Raw genomic sequence first — 25,134 nt, forward strand, 5'->3', positions numbered from 1 at the left:
GGTAAATATATGAATTGCTATACATGTGGCTGTTGGGGATACAAAATGTAGTGATGCACAGTATGTAGACATCACAAAGTCTTATAAGGTAGTGTGCCGGTCAGTTTTCATGAAGAGTGCTGGATTTGGATAGAGCATGTTTCAGGTCTAAGTATCTAAGAAAGGGTTCCCAAGTAGCAAAGAATTTTTTGTTGGAATTGGACCTGATAAATCTGAGCCTTACCCAAGTGTTTAACGGAGGCCGTATCCATTAACCAGGTTTGAAAAGGTAAAGGAGATTTCCAGGTTTTTTTTGTATTAGCCGCTTGGCCACAGTCATGAGTAAGAGCTTGTTGTAGATGTTTTGGAAGGGTGAGGGAGTGTTCTGAAACACCAAAAATAGCAAGCTCTGTGTCCGGTTGGAGGGAAATATTATAGGCCTTGGAGTATAAATCAAAAATGTTTGTCCAAAAATTGAACAAAGTAGGGCAAAACCAAAACGCGTGAGCTGTGGTGTCCTCTGTAATTTGACACTTGTCACACTGAGGTGAAATAGAGGGGACAATATTGTGCAATTTGGTTTTGGTATAGTGCAGGCGATGCATAACTTTGAACTGTATTGAAGCCAATCAGAATCCAGTGAAAATTAAAGTGCAATTTAAAGCCCACATGAAATCAGAACTAACCATATTGATTTTGTTAGCTCACATTGCTAGTTCTGTGGTGAACAGTTCATCTGTGCATGTCATTAAGAGGATAAAACAATAGTTTGCCTTTCTAATCTTTAATGTAAACCTGAAAATGCACTTCCTGTTTGTTTTCAGTTCAATTCTCAGATTAGGTCTGTCTGACGTATTGGGGCGTGGCTAACATACTTAACCACGCCCCTCCAGCTGTCAGTTTTGTCAACAAACAGAAATGGTGAGCAGGAGGAGGAGTCTGTTAGGTTGTAATAACTCTCTCCAAACCCTATTCCCATCTTACTGAATGAAACGCCTACTTTACAACATCCAATCAGCTCACAGTAAAAAAACAAGCCACGCCCACTGTTTACTCATTTAATATTCCGCTTCTCTAGGATCTGCAGCACAATACAAAAAAAAAGCTACAGACAAAGCACACTGATGACATTCAGGCCTCTTTTGAAAGATTAATAAAGATCATGACTATCCTGGAAACTATTGCTTATACCAGCGGTGTCCTGATATTTTATTTTATTGTTGGAAAGCACTTTGGATCAACTATGGTATAGTGTAAAATGGGGGTCTATAAATAAAGTTTACCTTGCCATAGCCTACATATTCGTGTGCAGACTTTTATTATTGCCAGAAATACTGCAATATAAATGCTTGAGTCTCTGCTATACTGACAGACTGACTGAGATCTGGAGAAACAAAGAGCTGCAAACAACAGTCGGCTCCGGGAATAGAACTTCATTAACTCTCCGCATAGGGAAATTGATTTTGGCCGATTACTTAGAAAGCTCTACAGACAGACTGTTATGAGTTTTCAGCTTGGCTTCCAGTTAAAGGAACAGTTGAAGTCAGAATTATTAACAATCCTGAATATTTTCCCCCGATTTCTGTTTAACAGATTTTCTTCAACACATTTCTAATCATAATAGTTTTAATAACTCAATTCTAATAACTGATTTATTTTATCTTTGCCATGATGACAGCACATAATATTAGACTAGATAATGATGTTTAACAGGCCAAGGACATTTTCACAGTATTTCCTATAATATTTTGGTTACACTTTATAATAACTACACACTATCAATCATCTATTAAGCATTAGCATATAGTGAACTCATTATCTGTAAAGCATTTATAGACGTTAGTAAGCAGTTCATAAATACAGCCGTTCATTTATAATTTATAATGTGCTTAATGATTGTGTTTTCATAATTTATTACTTATCAATTGTTCATTACTAAATTCAGCATTGCATTATTTACAAACTATTAGTATTTAAGAGTAGTGGGTGGCTTTGAGAATCCTTCAGAATAAGTTAGTACACGATTAATAAACTATTCAAATCCACATTTCTATATTTTATTATTCAGGCGTATAGTAATGGTTAGTATGCATGTGAATAAATGCTTTATTAACTCGACTTCATGCAGTTTTGTGACCTAATCTAAAGTGAGGACTGTTCAGGCTTTGTGAATCACAAATAAATGACAATTAAAGGCTCAGTATTAAATGAACAATAAATGGTAATTACTGTAATTACTGTAAACTTTAAACATTGCCTAATAACACAAGTGTTAAAATACAATTAGAAATTAATACAATTAAATAAAACAACAACAATATATTAATTTAACAATATATTATGATACAACATTTCAAAGATATTTAGCGATGTTTAAACTGGACGGTGATTTTATTTTACATAAGATGGCAAAGATTTATTTTTCATGTGAGATAGCTTCATTTGTGTACCTTCCTTCTTTTTTCCTGTTTAGAATATTGACCTTATTCTTCAATGCGGAAGTGCGCTTGTTTTTACGATTGTTTTAGAGATATTTTAGTAAATTAAAACAAATAAAAACGTGTTTCAGGGTTTCGTGACCCTTTAACATGAACTTCTCCAACACATTTTTAAACATTACAGTTTTAATAACTCATTTGCTACCACAATATGCACATTTTATTATGCACATATTTCAATAACTTCAATTTATTTCATTGAACGCCCTTAATTCTCTGAAATCTTCCAGGTTTTTCATGACTTTATATCTGCAGTCTCTGTGACGACATCTGACATTTTCCACTTGACATTTACTGTAGGCGTCTGCTGAGTGTTTATATGCTGGTTTTTACAGCGCTCTTCATGTAAACAGCAGTAAAAGTGGTGTAAAAAGCGTCTGTACCTGCAGTAACAGTGGCGGCCGGTGTGTTGGAAGATGAGGAGTTGGAAGAGGCAGACATCGGACTGGACTCTTCAGACTCTCTGGGTTTCTTCAGGCCGTGTCTCATTACCACAAATGTGTCGAATCCTAGAGCAGCGTTTACTATTAACTGCAGAGAAACAGTAGCAGACAGATAATGAATGCTCTCTCTCTAAAAAATAAGTTTTACTGATGTTATTTATTTATTTACTTATTTTATTTTTTATTTTTTTTATATTTATTGTTTTTTTATTTTATTTTCTATTTTTTATTTAATTATTTTCTATTTATTTACTTATTTTTATTTTTATTCACGCATTTATTTATTTATTTTATTATTTTCATATTTATTTATTTGTTTGTTTATTTATTATTATTATTTTATATTTAACTATTTATTTATTTTTTATTTACTTATTTTTTATTTACATGTTATTTATTTTATTATTTTTATATCTATTTATTATTATTTTATATTTATTTATTTATTTATTTACTTATTTTTATTTTTATTCCCTTATTTATTTATTTTATTATTTTTTATATTTATTTTAAAATTTATTTTAGATTTACTTATTTAACTATTTATTTATTTTTTATTTACATTCCCTTATTTATTTTATTATTTTTATATTTATTTTTATATTTATTTATTTTATTATTTTTATATTTATTTTTATATTTATTTATTTAATTATTTTTATATTTATTTTTATATTTATTTATTTTATATTTACTTATTTAACTATTTATTTATTTTTTATTTACTTATTTTTATTTTTATTCCGTTATTTATGTATTTTATTACTTTTATATTTATTTATTTTTTATTTACTTATTTTTATTCCCTTATTTATTTATTTTATCATTTTATATCTATTTATTATTATTTTATATTTACTTATTTTTATTTATTTATTTATTTATTATTTGTTTATTTATTTACTTATTTATCTATTTATTTATTTACTTATGTATGTAGTTACTTATGTATGTTAGTTTTTATGGATTTATTTATTTATTTATAATATTTATTATTCTTCTATTTTATGTTTACTTATTTATTATTTATTTAAATATTTTTATTTACTTTTATTTTTATTTTTTATTTTTATTTACTTTGTTTACTTATTCGTTTACTTAATCATTTACTCATTTGTTTAATTCAGTCAACATCTGAAGTGGATCAAAAAAGTTATGCTAAGACAAGAATGGGAGTTGCTTAATAGTTTTAAATAATTCTCAGAAACATTTTTGATCCCCTTCAAATGTTGATCACCGTACAATAAAAAAGCATGTGTGGAGAGAACAGATGAATAAGAGATGAAAGATTGCAGTAGGATACGCTACTGTACCTTTCTCTGGCTGGCAGCGATGACGGTGGGCAGCCAGCGACTCTCTCTCGTGTCCATCAGCAGAAACACCACGTCGTGTTCAGAAATGAGTCTTTTTAGCTGCTCCACGTCCTGCTGCGCTTGAGCTACGGTCAGATCTGAGAAGTTGACCGGGTGTCCGGGCATCGGGATGCTCATGTTGAAGCCTTCTGCATTCTGAACAACAGAGAACAATAATATATTCACACACTGCCAACAAAAGTAATGACAAAAACTCAAGACAACAAATATTTTGGTCACTTTACAATGAGGTTAATTAGCTAATATCATCTAATAATCTAACATGAACTCATTATGAACAATACTTTTCAGCAGTACAGCATTTATTAAACATAGTTCAACAGTAACTAGTTAACATGAACTAACAATCAGCAACTGTACTTTCAACTAACAACAAACACTGTAGTAAATGTATTGTTCATTGTTTGTTCATGTTAGTAAATACATTCATTCCTTCATTTCCTTCGGCTTAGTCCCTATATTCAGCAGAGATCACCACAATGGAATGAACCGCCAACTATTCCAGCATATGTTTTACACAGCAGATGGGTTGTGGCTGGAAGGGCATCCACTGTGTAAAACATATGCTGGAATAATTGGTGGTTCATTCCACTGTGGAAACCCCTAATAAATAAGGGAGTAAGTTGAAAGAACATCAGCCGAACATTTTCATATTTTCATGAAGGCTGAACACATTTAGGGAACCCAAAATGAAGTGATCATCTGTACTGTAAAACTGCTGGCGATGGTAAATTTCCATTCTTGGATATCTAACAAGCAAACGATCCGGCTGTTTACAGATTTCTGCACTTCAGAAGGTCTGAGGATAAACACTTGTGTATGATCTCATAGTTGATCCACATTTCCTGATTATATTATCTTGGCCACATGTAAACAGCAGTGGTCCTATAACAGAGCCCTGGAGGACTCTGCAAACAAAAAAGAAGTTATGCATACACTCACGGCCACTTTATTAGGTACAGCTTACTAGTACCGGGTGACTGTGGAGGCCATTTGAGTACAGCGAACTCACTGTCATGTTCAAGAAACCAGTCTGAGATGATCGTCGCTTTGTGACATGTTTATACATGTATGTGTGTTTGTGTGTGTCTGCGTTTGTCTCTCTTTGTGTATGTAGGTGTGTCTGTGTTTGCATATGTATGTGTGTGCATGTATTTGTATGCGTGTGTATGTGTTTATGTGTGTGTGTTTATATGAATGTGTGTGGGTGTGTTTGTGTATATGTTTGCATGTGTGTATTTATGAATGTGTTTGTGTGGGTGTTTGCGTTTGTGTGTATGTATGTATATGTGTGCGCATATGTACTGTATGCATGTTACGTACAGTAGGTATTTATGTATGCATGTGTGTTTGTGCGTGTGTATTTGTGTACATATATTTATGTGTGTGTATGGAAGTGTGTTTGTGTATATGTATGGGTGTATGGGTGGTAATTACTGCATGGATATCAGTCCGGTCTAATTGGCCTGACACACGCAGGGCTCCTGTGAAGGTAAATGTGTGTGTAATGAGCAGAACAGGGGATCGGATCGATACAGGATGAGCAGATGAATTAATGATGAATAAAACACAGCAGACCATAATATCAGCACGACACACACATATATGACAGAGAAGAAAAGATTATTTAGCCAGGAGTACTCAAACATCCAATAATAATGCTTCACAAACACACACACACACACACAATATGCGTAGTTACATCCACAAAGGCCAGTTAAAGCTGTACTGTGCCAAAAGGAAGCCCTATGTTAACAGTGTCCAGAAGCGCCATCGACTTCTCTGGGCTCGGATGGACCATCACACAGTGGAGACGTGTACTGTGCTCTGATGAAGCAGTATTTAGGTATTTTTTGGGAGAAATGGACACCGTGTGCTCCGGATCAAAGAAGAAAAGGATCCTCCAGACTGTTTCCAGCAACAAGTCCAAAAGCCAGGCTCTGTCATGGTAAGGGGTTGTGTCAGTGCTCTTGGGAAAGGTAACTTGCTCTTCTGTGATGCTCCATTAATGCTGAACAGTACAGAGAGATTCTGGAGCACAATATGCTGCCTTCTTTTCCAGGGACACCCACGCATATTTCAACAAGACAACGCAAAACCACATTACAGAGTCCTGCAGCAGAGAAAGAGGATACAGGTACTGGACTGGCCTGCCTGCAGTCCTGACCTGTCTACAATAGAGAATGTGTGGCATATTTTGAAATGCAAAATGCGTCAATGAAGATCCCGTACGGTTGCCCACCTGAAGACTTGTTCGCAGGAAGAATGGGACAAAATTACACCTGACACACTTCATCACTTGGTGTCTTCAGTCCCTAAACATCTTTAAGTGTCAACTAACAAAAACATTACAAAGCAGTAAATGTATTACGGTTACAACCTTTATTTATTTATTTAACTTATTTATTTATTTACTTATTTAATTAATTAATTTATTTATTTATTTACTTATTTATTTAATTAATTAATTAATTTATTTATTTACTTATTTAATTAATTAATTTATTTATTTAACTTATAATTTTTTTTATTAATTAATTAATTTATTCATTTATTTATTTAACTTATTTATTTAACTTATTTATTTAACTTATTTATTTATTTATCTTATTTATTTAACTTATTTATTTAACTTATTTATTTATCTTATTTATTTAACTTATTTATTTATTTATTTAACTTATTTAACTTATTTAACTTATTTATTTAACTTATTTATTTATCTTATTTATTTAACTTATTTATTTAACTTATTTATTTATCTTATTTATTTAACTTATTTATTTATTTATTTAACTTATTTAACTTATTTAACTTATTTAACTTATTTATTTAACTTATTTATTTAACTTATTTAACTTATTTATTTATTTATTTAACTTATTTATTTATTTATTTAACTTATTTATTTATTTATCTTATTTATTTAACTTATTTATTTAACTTATTTATTTATTTATTTAACTTATTTATTTATTTATTTAACTTATTTATTTATTTATTTATTTTTTTATTTAACTTATTTATTTATTTATTTAACTTATTTATTTATTTATCTTATTTATTTAACTTATTTATTTAACTTATTTATTTATTTATTTAACTTATTTATTTATTTATTTAACTTATTTATTTAACTTATTTATTTATTTTTTTATTTTTTATTTAACTTATTTATTTATTTATTTAACTTATTTATTTAACTTATTTATTTATTTATTTAACTTATTTATTTATTTATTTATTTATTTAACTTATTTATTTATTTAACTTATTTATTTATTTATTTATTACTTATTTATTTATCATGAGGAACACATTAAATACTAAGTTTGCACTTTTATATTGCTTGATAATAATAGCAAGTTTGGCATGCTGTCCCGGGAGAGAACGCTGAGCTCGGAGATAATTGAGAGCAGGGCTTCTGTCTGGTTGAAAAGCATGTAAGAGGGTCCGAGATCAGGTAGTTCTCGAGAGCTCCCCCTGGTAAAAGAGGGAAATGGGGGAGATGGGGTGAATGGGGGATTGTCCGGAAAACAAAGATAAGTGAGTAAGGGCGCACTCACACTATGCTATCCGAATTGTCACAGGCGCGTTTCCCGGTTCATTTGAGAAGTGTGAGTGCTCCGGTTCACTTAGCCGTCCCTGGCCCAGTTGGAAGAGGTGTGCCAGAGCGCGGTTAACTTGGGATTTGGCACGGTAAACTTGTAGTGTGAGTGCAAAGCGCACCAGAGTCCGAAACTGAAGACGAGACGTGACTTTTAAGGGACCATTTTATATGTGTTTGTTAAGCATTCTTACAGTTTCAAGAGTTCCTGAGAGAGAGCCCTGAGCTTATAAGATCCTCGAGTCCGGGGCTCCCTCCTGTTGCAAGGCGAGAGGGGAGTTTGAGCTCAGGTAGATCTGGAGAACTCCCCTGCTGTAGTAGCTAATGAACAGATAGTGATTGCTCTTGAGAGATAACTACTTACTAGGAGCATGTCTGTGGTGCCGATTTCGATCAGTAAATTAACTTTGTTGCATGTTTTTGGACGGTGGGAGGAAACCGGGGAACCCGGGGGAAAACCACGTGAGCACGAGGAGAAAGTGCAAACTCCACACAGAAACATCTGCTGGTTCGGTAAAGCCTAGAACCAGAGATGTTCTTGCTGTGAGGCAACGTGTCACCCATCTAAGAAGGAGGAGGAGTAGGGGTGGAAGGGGGATTCATCAAAATTAAGATAGCAGTGGTACGTAACCCAGGGTATTTGTAGTGGCTTAGGAGTCGTCTGATTGGTGCATTGAGAATTGGACAGTGAGGATCCAGCCGCTAGCAATCATAAGCACATGATCCTCTCGAAATTAGTTTATAAATAAACTTCACTTAATGAACGCAAACTGTCGTCGATTATTAAAGACGCAAACCCCCCACTGCACCTTCAGCACACCTCCTCATACCTGCAGCACGAGGACTTTATGATTGTTTATGAGCGTCAAAAGAGCTGGATCTGTTCAGTGAAATGTTGGACTGCATCACCACATCACAAACGACTAAACAATATAACTAAGGAAATCTCCACTGCACTGAGTGAGAGCGCTTCTCTTCTGATAAACTGAACAGCGCATCATCGATGATGTAACCATGCTCAGGCTCAGATGTAATGTGAGTGCAGGCCATCGAGGGAGACGGGACAAGCGTGCTTCAGCATGGTTCAAGGCGACTGTACATAGTGTGAGTACGCCCTAAGTCTAGACAGGCTATATATAGTGGGTTTGGATTGATCCGACTGGCTCACTAATGATTACAGATGAGGGACCAACCGTGATCAATCATATCACGTGCTCCTCTCGAAGTTAGTTTGAGAATCTTCACTTGCTGTTTTGTCTGCAATGAAACACAAGTCGAGGTTAATTTAGACATCACTACCGTCTGTTTTATACGTGTTCTCCAACTTTTCCTGATTTGGGGGTCTACTTTTTTTACATTTAGCAATCATTCATTCATTTTCTTTTCAACTTAATCCCTTTATTAATCAGGGGTCGCCACAGCGGAATGAACCGCCAACTTATCCAGCATACGTTTTACGCAGCGGATGCCCTTCCAGATGCAACCCATCACTGGGAAACACCCATACACACACATACAATTCAGCTTACCCAATTAACCCATACCACATGTCTTTGGACTTGAAACCGGATCACCCTGAGGAAACCCAGGGCAACACTGGGAGAACATGCAACCTGAAGAAATGCCAGCTGACCCAGCCGAGACTCGAATCAGTGATCTTCTTGCTGCGAGGCGATCGTGCTACACACTGTGCCACCGTGACGCCCATTTCGCGATTAATAAAACTAAATAAACGAACTCCACAGCAGATCTCCATATGCATCAGACCACCGCAATCTGTCAGCAGGAGTGGAATGTGTTTCCCTCTTCATGGAGACGTGTTGGTTTGTAGGTGCTGCTACAGATGGACTTTATTGAGCCGTTACTTGGCCATCATTGCAGATGTTGGTTTCTTTCTGTCTTGCGTCGCGTTTGTTTTGTGATTAGCTGTTGCGAACGCTGGTGTGCTGATTTGTGCGTCAGGTTTGTCAGAATGCTCAGTCCTCGCGGGTGTTGGTCAAGTTATTATCCGATCGCACCTCAGACGGGCCTCATTATAAGAGTCTCCTTCATGCCAAGTCCTGCATTTGCTCCAAATGTTATTTTTCCCAGTGCAAAGAGCGGAGGTGCTAAAACGAGAGCGCCAGTGACATCCTTATGTAAGACACACACACACCATCTGATCTGTGGAGCTGTGTCTGTGTCTGTGTTGTGTTTTAGTCTGTGCATGCACGTGTGTGTGTGTGTGTGTGTGTGTGTGGGTGAGTCTGTGTCTTTTTGTATGGGTCTCTGTGTGTGTATCTGTGAGTCTGTGTCTGTATGTGCAAGTGTGTATCTGTGTGTGCACGCGTGTTCGTGAGCATGTAAATTTGTGTGTTTGTGTGTGTTTCTGTGCGAGTCCGTTTGTGTCTGTATGTTGTGTGTGTTTGTGTAAGTCTGTGTGTGTCTGTATGTTGTGTGTCTGTGCACGCACGTGTGAGTGAGCGATTGTGTATCTCTGTGTGTGTCTGTCTGTTTGTCTGTTTGTGTGTGTGTGTGTGTGTGTGTGTGTGTGTGTGTGTATCTATGTTCTGTGCATGTTGTTTGTGTCTGTTTTTGTCTATACAAGCACACGTGTATGTGTGTGAGTGTGTGAGCGATTTTGTATCTTTGTGTGTCTGTGTGTGTGTTTGTGTCTGTGTGAGTCTCTGTGTGTGTGTGTCTGTGTGTATCTGTATTTCTGTCTGTGCATGTATGTTTGCGGTTTGTGTGTGTTTATAAGTGTCTGTGCGTTTGTATGTTTTGTGTGTGTGTGTGTGTCTGTGCATCTTTTTGTCTGTATATCTAAGTGTGTGAGTGAGTGTGTATCTTTGTGTGTGGTTGCTTGTAAATCTGTGTGTGTTTTTGTTTGTGCACGCATGTGCGTGAGTGAGTGATTGTGTATCTGTGTGTGTGTGTGTGTGTGTGTGTGTGTGTGTTTATGTTGTGTGCATGTGTATGTCTGTGTATCCATTTGTGTGTGTGAGTGAGTATCTTTGTGCGCTCGCGTGCGATTCTCTGTGTCTGCGCATGTATGTACGTGTGTTGTGTGTGTGTGCATCAGTATGCGTCTGTCTTTGTGTGTGTGTGTGTCTGTTTGTGTGCATACTGTACATGTTTGAGTGAGTGTGTATGTTTGTGTGCGTATATTTGAGTTTGTATATGCACTTGTGTGTGAACGAGTATGTATGTACATATATATGTGTGTGTGTGTGTGTGTGTGTGCGTGTGTGTGTGTGTGTGTACCACAATTATCATCAGGTGTTCATGAGATACATTGAATAAGAGGAGAAACTGCTCTGGTGTGTGATGTTCATTAGTCTAACCAGGCATCACGGTGGTTTAGTGGGTAGCACGATCCCCTTACAGCAAGAAGGTCGCTGGTTCGAGTCCCAGCTGGGCTAGTTGGCATTTCTGTGTGGAGTTTGCATGTTCTCCCCATGTTGACGTGCTCCGGTTTCCCCCACAGTCCAAACACATGCGCTATAGGGGAATTTACGAACTAAATTGGCCGCAGTGTATGAGTGTATGTGTGTGAATGAGTGTGTATGGGTGTTTCCTAGTACTGGGTTGCAGCTGAAAGGGCATCCGCTGTGTAAAACATATGCTGGAATAGTTGGCAGTTCATTCCGCTGTGGCAACGACTGATTAATAAAGGGACTAAGCTGAAAAGAAAATGGATGAATGAATGAATGAGTCTGAGCAGAGCGCTGTCGCCTGCAGCCGTGGCCAGATTGTCTCCTGGGATGGTTTGCGGGTTGACAGTTGTTGAAGCTGAATCACAGGAAGTGAAGGGGGTTTGATAGCGGAGAGGATTGGCAGAGCTGGAGGATGTAGACACCTGCCAGCAGCTCAGTTCCCACACACAGTCATCAATACAAGGCCGGATCCAGTCTGAGTCACTGCAGTCAGCATTAACACACTCAGACTGCTGCTCAGAGCGCAAGAAACCCCTCCAGGAGAGACGCTACACATTAAACACACCCATCCATGCGTTAGAACAGGTCACAGTCTGATTTTTGGGAGTCACACACACACACACACACATACCGAAAAACACAGAGACACAAAAAACAGATATACACACAAACACACATCTACACACACACACACACACACACACACACACACATGCACACACACACACACATGCACACATATAACTGCTAACTGACTGCTTTGGTCACACTTTATTTTGATGGTCTGTTTGTTGAATTGAAGTTACACTGCACTTAAGGATGCGTTCACACCGGTGGTTCGGTTCATTTCGTCCGGATCAAGGGCAACAAATGACTCATTGTAGCATTTCTCTGCCGTTTTGGCTCCTTTTCACACCACACTGATCGCTTCGGTCCGACCCAGTTGAAAAGAACCAAAATGCAGTCATGTGACAAAATCCACATCACTCATTGGCCAGATGTTATTGAACGCATTTCCTGAACTGCTTTTCGATTGGTTAGAATTAACATGCGGGAAAATGCCAATGGAAGTCCTGCAAGTAAAACCGGCAGACACATAATGTCACTGTACTGAGTGTATCCCTGCTCATAGTTTAGTATATAGTTTCTGTACATCACTTTAGACAAACTAAACATGTCGAGAGTGAAGCGCGGCTGCGGCTGGAAAACAATGCTTTAATGCACTGCAATCGGGGAAGACGTTAGGAGGAGACGTGAATTAATTTAGCTAAACTGCAACATGGTCATCTGCAAATACTACCAACGACCCATCAGGGAATGTTTTCCCTCTCGCTCGCTCGCTCGGTTTAAAACTGTTGGTAAAGCGCTGTCAACGTGTATGTTTCCTCCAAACCTCATGAGATGGGACAGCACCTCAGACTACGGCAGCTGGATTAGTCCAAAAGGCGCAGTACTTTTTGTGGTTGGGTCTGTTTTAGTGCGGATCATGCGGATCACCACAAATGAACCGCTCCAGGGTTAATTTGAAAGCGTACCGAGACCACCCTCTTCAAGGAGGTCTCGGTATGCTTTTTTGGTCCGCTTTTGGTGCACACTTGAGTGCGATTGCTACATTCACACCTGCCCAAACGAACTGCACCAAGAGGGAAATGAACTCCAGTGCGATTCAACTGAACTAAATAACGCAGGTGTGAAAGCACCCTTATTCTCATTAGATTATCAGTAGACTGTTAGGTTGGGGTTAGGGTTAGTTGACATGTACATGCAAAGTTTCTTATAGTCAGTTAAATGTCTGTTGAAGGGAGCAGTATCAGCAGATATTAAGCAGAGAGTCTACTAATACTCAAATGGACCATCAAAATAAAGTGTTAGCGTTGCTTTTTATACTCCGATGTTATATATAATAATATAATAATAAATTTAATAATTTGTATAATTGCACATATAAAATTACGTATACTTGTACTTATAAAAATTATTACATTAAAGTAAAATATTTTAATATAGTTTATTTTAATTTACTTATTATATTATGAAAATGCCATTTTTTACACTTTAACTTTTATACTTTTATGCTACATTTCAAATAATTTTCAGAATTGTACTTTTTAAATGTAATTTATTTGTTTTACTTTAAAAAAGCAGCTAAAACTTAGACTGGCCATGGCATCTAACAGTTCTCTCTGATTATTTGAAGAGCTCCTTTTATCCTCATTTGTAGATCGCTTTGAATAAAAGTGTTCAATTCAATTCTCCTTTATTTGTACAGCGCTTTTACATTGTAGATTGTGTCAAAGCCGCTTCACATAAAAGGTCACAGTAAATAGGAGCAGTGTAGTTCAGTTTGTAGTGTTTAAGTTCAGTTCAGTTTAGCTCAGTTCAGTGTGGTTTAATAATCTCTACTGAGAGTCCAAAACTGAAGAGCAAATCCAACGATGCGCAGCTCTACAGATCCTGAACCATGCAAGCCAGTGGCGACAGCGGAGAGGGAAAAAAAACTTCACTAATTGGCGAAAGTGAAGAAAAAAAAACCCTTGAGAGAAACCAGACTCAGTTGGGCACGGCCATTTTAATTTGTGTCTGCTAAAGAAAGAAATAAATAAATAAATAAATGAAATGTAAATAAATAAATAATAAAATAAGTAAATAAATAAATAATAAAAAATAAAATAAATAAATAAAATAAATAAATAATAAAATAAATAAATAAATAATAAGTGAAACGTAAATAAATAAATAAATAATAAATAAATAAATAAATAAATAAATAAATACATAAATAAATAATAAAATAAATAAATAAATAAATAAATAATAAAATAAATAAATAATAAATTAATAAATAAATAAATAAATAAATAAATAATAAAATAAATAAATAGTAAAATAAATAAATAATAAAATAAATAAATAAATAAATAATAAAATAAATAAATAAATAATAAAATAAATAAATAATAAAATAAATAAATAATAAAATAAATAAATAATAAAATAAATAATAAAACAAATAAATAAATAATAAAATAAATAAATAATAAAATAAATAAATAAATAAATAATAAAATAAATAAATAAATAAATAAATAAATAAATGTAAATAAATAAATGCAAACGTAAATGGTGTCTTTACACCATGGAAAACCTACCGAACACCACTGACTTAGTGAACAGCACACTTTTAAAATGACCATTCCAGTCATTTTACAGCAATTTACCAGTCTTACTGTGTAAAAGGCTCCTATGGGACCTTAAATGCCCTTTATAGAGAAGATACTGTGAAGTGTTTGTTCCCAGAAGAAAACTCAGGGCTACAATAGAGCTGTTTGAAGATGATGCACAGAGAAACTCTTTCTGAGAGACTTTTGAGGACCGTTTTCATGTTCAAACAGCAACAACACACACTAAAGGAAGCTTTCAATAGATGCGGGATGCGAATACCTCATCATCCGCATTGAGTGTCTGTCTGATTAAACTGTAATGAAATGGCAACAGCTGAGAGAAAAAGAAGACACTCGGCTCAATTTCATGTTTGATGTCAAGACAAACAAGAGCATGTGTAGCCCGCTCTTAATGTTATTGCAGGCCTGGGCAGATGAACCATATTATATCAATGTGTTATTCATGTCAATAACAATGATAAGCTTACTCTATATTGATCTAAAAGCAGGCAGCACAGTGGGTAGCATGATCGCCTCACAGCAAGAAGGTCGCTGGTTCGAGCCCCAGCTGGTTCAGTTGGCGTTTCTTGTGTGGAGTTTGCATGTTCTGCCCGTGTTGGCGTGGGTTTCCTCCGGTTTCCCCCACAATCCAAACACATGCGCTATAGAGGAATTGGATAAGCTGAATTGAGTGTCAGAGATGCAGCTGGAAGGGCATCCGCTGCATAAAACATATGCTGGATAAGTTGGCGGTTCATTCCGCTGTGGCGACCCTTGATTAATAAAGGGACTAAACCGAAAAGAAAATTCTTTCTCAGCCCTTAAAAGTCAAATTGTTTGACTTCTAATTAAGTTAATCTAAAAAACAGGTGATTTTCAGGTTGATTATTGGCTTGAATGAATGACTATAGGTCAACTAAGAAAATCTTTAGTCCAGGACAGTCCTAATAAGACAACATTTCTATAAATGATAGGTTTAGTAAGCTCTCCTCTTCACTTTCGCACTGTCCATGACTCAACAATTGGATGCATTTCCTATCCTGTGTTTGTCTCACTGTTTTTAGTGATTGCATTACTGTAAACTACATATGTATGTGTGCACTGAAAGCTTCTTGGCCAAGAAAAATTCCCTGTAAGTTGTTTGTAATCCTGATGTACAACATAAAAGCAGGCGACAACGCATAATTTAACGTTTTATATTTTTATAAGATGTGCTATTATAGGTCTCGGGTGTCTCCAAAATGTGTCTGTGAGGTTCAAACTCAAAATGTACCTCAATTACTGTTAACTATACAATGCAGAAAATGGCTCTTTTTTTTTGTGGAAGCTTTGAAAAGCATATCAGGAACCCTGTGACTGATCTATTATTGTTGAAAGAGTAAATCCTCACCACTCCAGGAAAGATCTTCTTCAGTCTGTCCACGGCGGCGAGTGCTTTGGCCTTTCCTCCACTCAGACAGTCTTCAAACTCGTAGAGCGGCTGCCGCACTGGGTTCGAGTACGAGATCTTTGCATTGTCCACAAATGTGATGTGCCGCACACCCCAGCCCTAAAACACACACATTATTATAGATAACACTTAAGTTTACTAGGCTTATTACCTGCCTATTATTAAGATATTACCTGTTTACTACTTCTTCAATAGCTAAACTGGTCACACTTTATTTTACTGTACAAATCATGCTATTAACAATCCATTAACACTCAATAAACTAAACGTTTTCTGCTTATTAATAGCTAGTTAGGTAGTACTTGGGTTTAGGTATTGGGATGTAGAATAAGATCATACTTTATAAGTGCTAATAATCAGTTTAAATATTTTCTTTCCTCTAATCAGTGTGTGTGTGTGTGTGTGTGTGTGTGTGTGTGCGTGTGCGTGTGTGTGATTATGTGTCTATGGTTTTATGTATTGGATGCTATTGGATGAGTAAATTTCATTCAGAACTAACTAACTAACTAACTATCCACCCAACCAACAAACTATCCATTCATCCATCCATCCAATCAGCCAGCCAGCCATCCATTCATCCAACCAACCAACAATCTAGCCAACCAGCTATCCATACCACCAGCCAGCCATCCATTCATCCAACCAACCAACCAACCAACCAACCAACCAACCAACCATCCATCCATCCAGCCAGTCAGCCAGCCATCCATCCATTTATCCAACTAACCAACCATCTAGCCAACCAGCCATCTATACCACCAGCCAGCCATCCATTCATCCAACCAACCAACCAACCATCCATCCATCCATCCATCCAATCAGCCAGCCAGCCATCCAATCAGCCAGCCAGCCATCCATTCATCCAACCAACCCACCAACCAACAAAACAGCCAGCCAGCCAGCCATCCCACCAGCCAGCCATTTATCCAATCAGCCAGCCAGCCATACATTCATCCAACCAACCAACAATCTAGCCAACCAGCCATCCATACCACCAGCCAGCCATCCATTCATCCAACCAACCAAACAACCAACCAACCAACCAACCAACCAACCATCCATCCATCCATTCATCCAACCAACCAAACAACCAACCAACCAACCAACCATCCATCCATTTATCCAACCAACCCACCAACCAACAAAACAGCCATCCATTCATCCAACCAACCAACTAACAAAACAGCCAGCCAGCCAGCCATCCATTCATCCAACCAACCAACCATCCAGCCATCCATCCAACCAGCCAGCCAGCCATTAATTCATCCAATCAACCAGCCAATCATCCATCATGCATCTATCCTCCAACCAGCTATCCAACCAACCAACAAAACAGCCAGCCAGCCATCCATTCAATCTGCCAGCCAGCCAGCCATCCATTCATCCAACCAACCAACCATCCATCCATCCAGCCAGCCATCCATCCAACCAGCCAGCCAGCCAGCAATTCATCCAACCAACCATCCATCCATCCAGCCAGCCGTCCATCCAACCAGCCAGCCAGCCATTAATTCATCCAATCAACCAGCTAATCATCCATCATGCATCTATCCTCCAACCAGCTATCCAACCAACCAACCAACCAACCTACCATCCAACCAACCAACAAAACAGTCAGCCAGCCAGCCATCCATTCATCCAACCAACCAACCATCCATCTATCCAGCCAGCCAGCCAGCCATTAATTCATCCAATCAACCAGCTAATCATCCATCATTCATCTATCCTCCAACCAGCTATCCAACCAACCAACCAACCTTCCTTCAATCCATCCATCCATCCATCCAGACAACAAATCAGACAAACAAAACTTTAATTGAATTAAAAGGTTTTTAAGGTAAATTTAATTAAATTGAATTAAATATTTTAAATGTAATATATATATATATAAATAATAAATTAAATACTTTTAATAAGCTAATAATTATTTTTTAATACAAGAAATCATTTTAATTTATTACAAAATATTAAATTAAATTAAATTAAATTAAATTAAATTAAATTAAATTAAATTAAATTAAATTAAATTAAATTAAATTAAATTAAATTAAATTAAATTAAATTGCTTGTCATTGAATAATGTGTTATGACGCGTTTAACGCTCATCAGCATCTTAAATCTTTCTTCTGTCTGCCGTTCTCAGTCTCACACTATTGTTTTCCTCTTTCTGAAAGTCTTGATAACACCATCCTGCAGTTTTTCTGTCATTATTTCAGCAAATAGGATTGTAGAATAATGATTTGTTGTACTCTCATATTCACTGCGCTCTGAGTTTACCAACTATGAGCACTTCTACTGCGGAGAAACACACACATGTGAAAAGGCCATTATTACAGATGCACACACTGCACTGGAAACCCTTCACAACGCGTCTGTAATGTACATCAGCAGTACAGGTCTCCTACCATCAGTGTTCTGGCCACATTGCAGCCCAGTGTTCCGGCTCCCAGCAGTAAACACCTCGTGGACACCACTTTCTCCAGATCCAGAGCCGGTACCAGCCTCCAGCGCATCAGCTTCAGGTTCAGGTCCACAGATGACTCCGCCAGCCTTTAACACACCAGAACACATCTCATATTTATCAGAAAACACATCAGGAAAACAAATAATTATCATTTAGGGTGGTATTTCATTCACTAGCCCTGTTTTTACATCATCATTTAAGGTGGTATTTCATTCATTTAAGGTGGTATTTCATTCACTAGCCCTGCTTTTACATCCTTATTTAAGGTGGTACTTCATTCACTAGCCCTGTTTTTACATTATCATTTAAGGTGGTATTTCATTCACTACACCTGTTTTTACACCATCATTTAAGGTGGTATTTCATTCATTTAAGGTGGTATTTCATTCACTAGCCCTGCTTTTACATCCTTATTTAAGGTGGTACTTCATTCACTAGCCCTGTTTTTACATTATCATTTAAGGTGGTATTTCATTCACTACACCTGTTTTTACACCATCATTTAAGGTGGCATTTCATTCACTACACCTGTTTTTACACCATTATTTAAGGTGGTATTTCATTCACTAGCCTTGTTTTTACACCATCATTTAAGGTGGCATTTCATTCACTACACCTGTTTTTACATCCTTATTTAAGGTGGTAGTTTATTTACTACACCTGTTTTTACATCCTTATTTAATGTAATATTTCATTCAATAGCCCTGTTTTTACACCATCATTTAAAGTGGTATTTCATTCACTACACCTGCCTTTACATCCTTATTTAAGGTATTTCATTTCATTCACTATTTAGGGTGGCATTTCATTCACCTGTTTTTACACCATTATTTAAGGTGGTATTTCATTCAATAGCCCTGTTTTTACATCCTTATTTAAGGTGGTATTTCATTCAATAGACCTGTTTTTACACCATTACTCAAGGTGGTATTTCATTCACTAAAGCTGTTGTTTTAGATGCAACATGACAGATTGAGCTATGTCATAACAGATTGTCAGAACACTGGCCCTAACTCAAGGAGAGCAGTAAAATTTGCCTATTTTTTCTATTTTTCAGTGTGTGTGTGTGTGTGTGTGTGTGTGTGTGTGTGTGTGTGTGTGTGTGTGTGTGTTTTACCTCTTGGGGTCCATACATTCACTAAGATTAACACTTCTGGGTCCCATCGCTCCTTTAGCATTTTTCTCCCAGCCCACACTCTTCGGACACACTGCAGAAACACGGTTACACACATCTATCAGTACGTAACGTAGCAGACTATATTTTTGTAATGATTCTGTCACTAAATATGGTAAAAAAATTAAGAAAAAGAAAACCAAAGAAGCCCTAGAGTAATGTTCATTGTTAAAATATAAGAATGAGAAAAGCACTTCTTACAGCACTAATAATTTATTAAAATTATTACTAATAAAATGACTAAATTTATTAAAAAATTATCAAGACATTTACTTTTATTACTGTTTTATTGCAAAATATAATATTCTAGTGCAAATATTTAAATCATTAAATTCCATTTTAAAAATAAATGATTAATTATAAAATATTACATTAAATTAAATAAAAAATATCTAATATTTAAATCAAGACATATTTACTTGTTTTACTATTACTATTATTATTATTATTGTTTTTTTCAATGCAAATATTTACATAACAAAAAATTAATTTAAAAAGTAATCACAACACTTTGACACGTCACGATTTTTTCCAGTGCAATTTTTTTAATAAATCATTTTTAAAATAAAATTAAATTAAATTAAATAATTAATCATACAATATTGCATTAAATAAAATTTTTAAATTCACATTTTTAAATCCAGACAAATGTACTTTTATTAGTTCTATTTTTGTCTTTTTTCCCCATTGCAATTTAAAGTTTAAAAATTAAGTTAAAACATTTACTCAAGACCGTTATTTTCAATCACCAAATATTTCAATAATTAAAATTACTTTTTAAAATTAATTTTATTTAATGATTATTATTGTTAATTAAATCATTATTCATAAAATGTTACAAAATTAAAAATTTAACATTAAATTACTTTATTTTTAGAAAACAAGATAATATCCTAACCCATTTTACATCTCAAATCGTGTGTGTGTATTAAATGAAATTAATATGCAGCATTCAGTGAGATCACAGCCCTTCTGAATGCAAGTGAATCAGTGAAGTGTGAGGATCACCACCGATGTGTGTGTGTGTGTGTGTGTGTGCGTTTCTGTAGGAGAAATGCATCGGCTGTTTGACAGAACCTCGAAAGAGGCGATCAAAGTGAAAATGAACAACAGAAATTGGATCAGGAAGAGTTTTCAACACCTCTTATCAGTCTCCAACAAAAGAGCTTCACCCCAATTCCCAACATCATTGCAGAAACTCCCGCGGGAATACACACATCACACACGCCCGCAGGAATACACACGTCTGAACATTACAGACAGAATTCACACTCAAAGCCAAATGTGAAATTCCCTGACTTTTCTCTGGCTTCCACTAACAAACAAGCTGATTTCCATGAACTATAATGAATAAATGTTCACTGTATAAGCCCAAACCAGAAACAGTTGGGAAAAAAGCAAATATAAAAAAAGGAAAGTAGTGATTTCCAGATTTACTTTATCTTGTATTTAATTGCAGACAATATAAACGCACAATATTTCATGCTTTGTCCGGTCAACTTCATTTCATTAGTAAATATTCAGCCTTTCCTGTAATTCAGACCTGCAACACACTCCAGAAACAGTTGTGCCAGGAGCAGTTTAGGGCTGTAATCAGGTAAACTGGTGAAATAATGATGTGAATCAGGTGATGTCAACAGGTGATTGTAATTATGATTTGGTACAAAAGCAGCAACCAAGAAAGGTCTAGTCCTTTAGGAGCAAAGATGGGCCGAGGATCACCAGTTTGCCAAGAAATGCGTGAGGAAATGATTGAAATGTTTAAACACAGTGTTCCTCAGAGAAAGAGAGGAAGACATTAGATATTTCACCTTCAACAGTGCAGAACATCATTAAAGATTGAAGAATCTGGAGGAGTTTCAGTGTGTAAAGGACAAGAGCGCAAGTCTAAGCTGAACAACCGTGATCTCCGATCCCTGCGCTGCATCAAGAATCCTCATTCATCTATAAGCCATATCACCACATGGGCTCAGGACTACTGCGGCAAACCTTTAAGTACCACAATACAGAGTTACATCCACAAATGCCAGTCAAAACTGTACTGTGCCAAAAGAAAGCCCTATGTTAAAGGGGCATGACCCGTTCTGCACACCTTACAAAGTCCTGCTGCAGAGGAAGAGGATACAGATACTGGACTGGCCTGCCTGCAGTCCTGACCTGTCTCCAATAGAAAATCTATGTCTAAAATGCGATAACAAAGACCCCATACTGTTGCCGTACTGTTACCCTTCCTTGTTCGCAGGAAGAATGGGACAAGATTACACCTTAAACACTTCATCCCTTAGTGTCTTCAGTCCCTAAGCCTCTTTAAGTGTTGTGAAAAGGAACGGCAACATTACAAAGCGGGAAATGCTTAACTCTTCCAGCTTTTTTAAACATGTGTTGCAGGAACCAAAACTGGAATATATGTTTACTTAATAAATATTAAATACTAATTATTGAAGAAATAAATCAAGAGGAACACATTAAATAATGTTTGTTGTATTGTTGCCTGCAATGAAATACAAGTCAAAGTTAGTTTAGAAATCACTACTTTCTTTTTTATTTGTGTTTTCCACACTGTCACAACCTTTTCTGATTTGGGGTTGTAATATTGGGGCAAATAATATTGACCTTAAAATGGTTTAAAAAGAAACTAAAACTGCTTTTATTCTAGCTGAAATAAGCAAAATAAGACTTTCTCCAGAAGAAAACAACATTATTAGTAAATACTATGAAGAATTCCTTGCTCTATTAAACCTCATTTAACAGGGGCAAATCATTTTGACTTCAACTGTAAATTGTTTGCAACCACTTAGCCTACCTAAAAGTGTAGTAAATCCAATGACACGTTTCTGTTCCAGTGTATCTGGACTAGAGCTTGTTAGAGAAATAGAGAAATGTCATAACCTGTAGAAACCAGAGACTCCCGCAGGAATACACACTTCTGAACACTACAGAGAGCAGAACACACACTTCAGAACACTACACAGAGACTCCCGCAGGAATACACACGTCTGAAGTGTGATGAATGTCAGGAATCGCCAGCTTCAGATCTCGGTGATGAAGATGAGCAGAAAAACAAGTCCAAGCGGAGGACGGGTAAACTCTACTAGACCTTCAGCGCTGACGGCAGCTACTGAAAATCCCTACAGACACCAGCACTAAATATAGAAACCACACAGAGTCTTATCCTCGCCTTCATACGTACTGTTGAAGACAAAATCATTCACCCTCCTGTGAAAATGTAATTCGAAACATTTCCCATGTGATGCTTATCAGAGAAAGAACAAGACTTATGACGTGTTTAACACTCATCAGCATCTTACATCCTTGAAAGTTTCTAATATTCAGATTTTTTTAAAAACATATGAAGATTTATATGTATTTATGTGTGTATTATATAATCTTTGCATCAAATTACAGTAAGTGAACTCCAGCATGTGTGAGGTGTGTGTAATGCAGTGTGTGTATGAGTGCAGGACAGTAAATCTGACATTATTCTCTCTTCTGTCTGCCATTATCAGTCTCACACTATTGTTTTCCTCTTTCTGAAAGTCTTGATAACACCATCCTGCAGTTTTTCTGTCATTATTTCAGCAAATAGGATTGTGGAATAATGATTTGTTGTACTCTCATATTCACTGCACTCTGAGTTTACCAACTATGAGCACTTCTGCTGCGGAGAAACACACACATGTGAAAAGGGGCCATAAAAGTGAGCCTCTAGCAGACGGATGGAGGAGCGTCCTGCTCTCCTGAGGCCTGATAAAAGCCCAGCCTTTATTCTGCTGTTCAGATGAAGATGATGATGAAGATGATGTATTACCTGCAGAAGGCCCTAGGTCTGAGAGTCTGAGCTGAAAGATGATGCTGTGCTGGACGGAGCGAATGCCTTGGAGAGTTCGGTCTCTGAAGCACAGAACCTCCACAACATCCAGCTGTGAAGCCCTGTGAAGAACACACACACACACACGTTAGTTTTTGTGAATTGTGGGTACATTACATAGACTTCCATTGTTTTTATACTGCACCAACTGTATTTTACACTGCCCTAACCCCACCCTACCCCTAAACCCAACCATCACAGGAGACTGAGTACAGTTTTACTTTCTGATTAAACTCATCCTGTGGGATTTATAAGCTTTTTGAGAAATGAGGACGTCAGCAATCTCCTCATATTTCACCACCTTCTTGTAATACCTGTGTCATAATACAGATTTGTGTCCTTACATGTCGCATACACACACACACACACATATATAATATATATACACACACATACATACATATATACACACACACACATATATACATATATACACACACACATATATACATATATACACACACATATATATATATATATATATATATATATATATATATATATATATATATATATATATATATACACACACACACACACACACACACACACACATACATACACACAAAGAAAGATACACACACAAAAAGAGACAGGCAGGCACACACACACACACACACACACACACACACAGACAGAAACACACACACACACACACACACACACACACACACACACACACACGCTCTTTGAGTGACCTTAAACTTACAATCACAAACAGGCAGTGAACAGAAGCCTGAGCGCAGGAGGAGGAATGTGGCATTTCAACACTGAACACAGCTGAAACACTGCAGAATTCTCTAATTAAACACAGATACACCTCAGCAGATCTACAGATGAAGACAAAACTCTTCGTCCTTCTGTCAAATTGTCATTATTTTTCAAATATTTCACAAGTGATGTTTATCAGATCAAGACTTTTTTTGCAATATTATATTTTACATAATAATAACAGAAGCACGGTGGCGCAGTGGGTAGCACAATCGCCTCATAGCAAGAAGGTTGCTGGTTCGAGCCTTGGCTGGGTCAGTTGGTGTTTCTGTGTGGAGTTTGCATGTTCTCCCCATGTTGGTGAGTGTGAATGTTTCCCAGTGATGGGTTGCAGCTGGAAGGGCATCCGCTGCGTAAAACATGCTGGATAAGTTGGCGGTTCATTCCGCTGTGGCGACCCCTGATTAATAAAGAGACTAAGAATGAAAAGAAAATGAATGAATGAATGAAATATTATGGCAGGAGAGACATGGTGGCTCAGTGGTGTCACACTGTGGCCTCACAGCAAGAAGGTCGCTGGTTCGAGTCCTGGCTGGGTCAGTTGGCATTTCTATGTGGAGTTTGCATGTTCTCCCCGTGTTGGCGTGGGTTTCCTCTACAGTCCAAACACATGCGCTATAGGGGAATTGATAAACTAAATTGGAAAACAGTGTATGAGTGTGTGAATGAGTGTGTATGGGTGTTCCCCAGTACTGGGTTGCGGCTGGAAGGGTATCCGCTGTGTAAAACATATGCTGAAATAGTTGGCGGTTCATTCCGCTGTGTCAACGCCTGATAAATAAGGGAATAAACCGGAAAAAAATGATGAATAAATATTATGACAGGCGACGCAGTGGCGAAGTAGGTAGTACTGTCGCCTCAAGCGCTTCTGTGTGGAGTTTGCATGTTCTCCCTGCGAGGGTTTCCTCCGGGTGCTCCGGTTTCCCCCAC

At 36.7% G+C, this 25,134-nt stretch overlaps 1 protein-coding gene across 1 annotated transcript in view; it reads right to left on the bottom strand.

Annotated features, from left to right (window-relative positions):
* The window catches only part of atg7 (ATG7 autophagy related 7 homolog (S. cerevisiae)), a 95,481-nt gene that overhangs the window by 49,745 nt on the left and 20,602 nt on the right, over positions 1-25,134 (bottom strand). The window contains exons 9-14 of the mRNA XM_056468103.1: positions 23,374-23,495; positions 19,509-19,599; positions 18,333-18,477; positions 15,868-16,026; positions 4,234-4,428; positions 2,861-3,008 (exon numbers count right to left, since the gene is read on the bottom strand). Coding sequence (XP_056324078.1) covers positions 2,861-3,008; positions 4,234-4,428; positions 15,868-16,026; positions 18,333-18,477; positions 19,509-19,599; positions 23,374-23,495 — 860 coding nt within the window. The remainder of the gene's footprint in view (positions 1-2,860; positions 3,009-4,233; positions 4,429-15,867; positions 16,027-18,332; positions 18,478-19,508; positions 19,600-23,373; positions 23,496-25,134) is intronic.

This window comes from Danio aesculapii, chromosome 11 (assembly GCF_903798145.1).
Source record: "Danio aesculapii chromosome 11, fDanAes4.1, whole genome shotgun sequence".
Taxonomy (NCBI): Eukaryota; Metazoa; Chordata; class Actinopteri; order Cypriniformes; family Danionidae; genus Danio; species Danio aesculapii.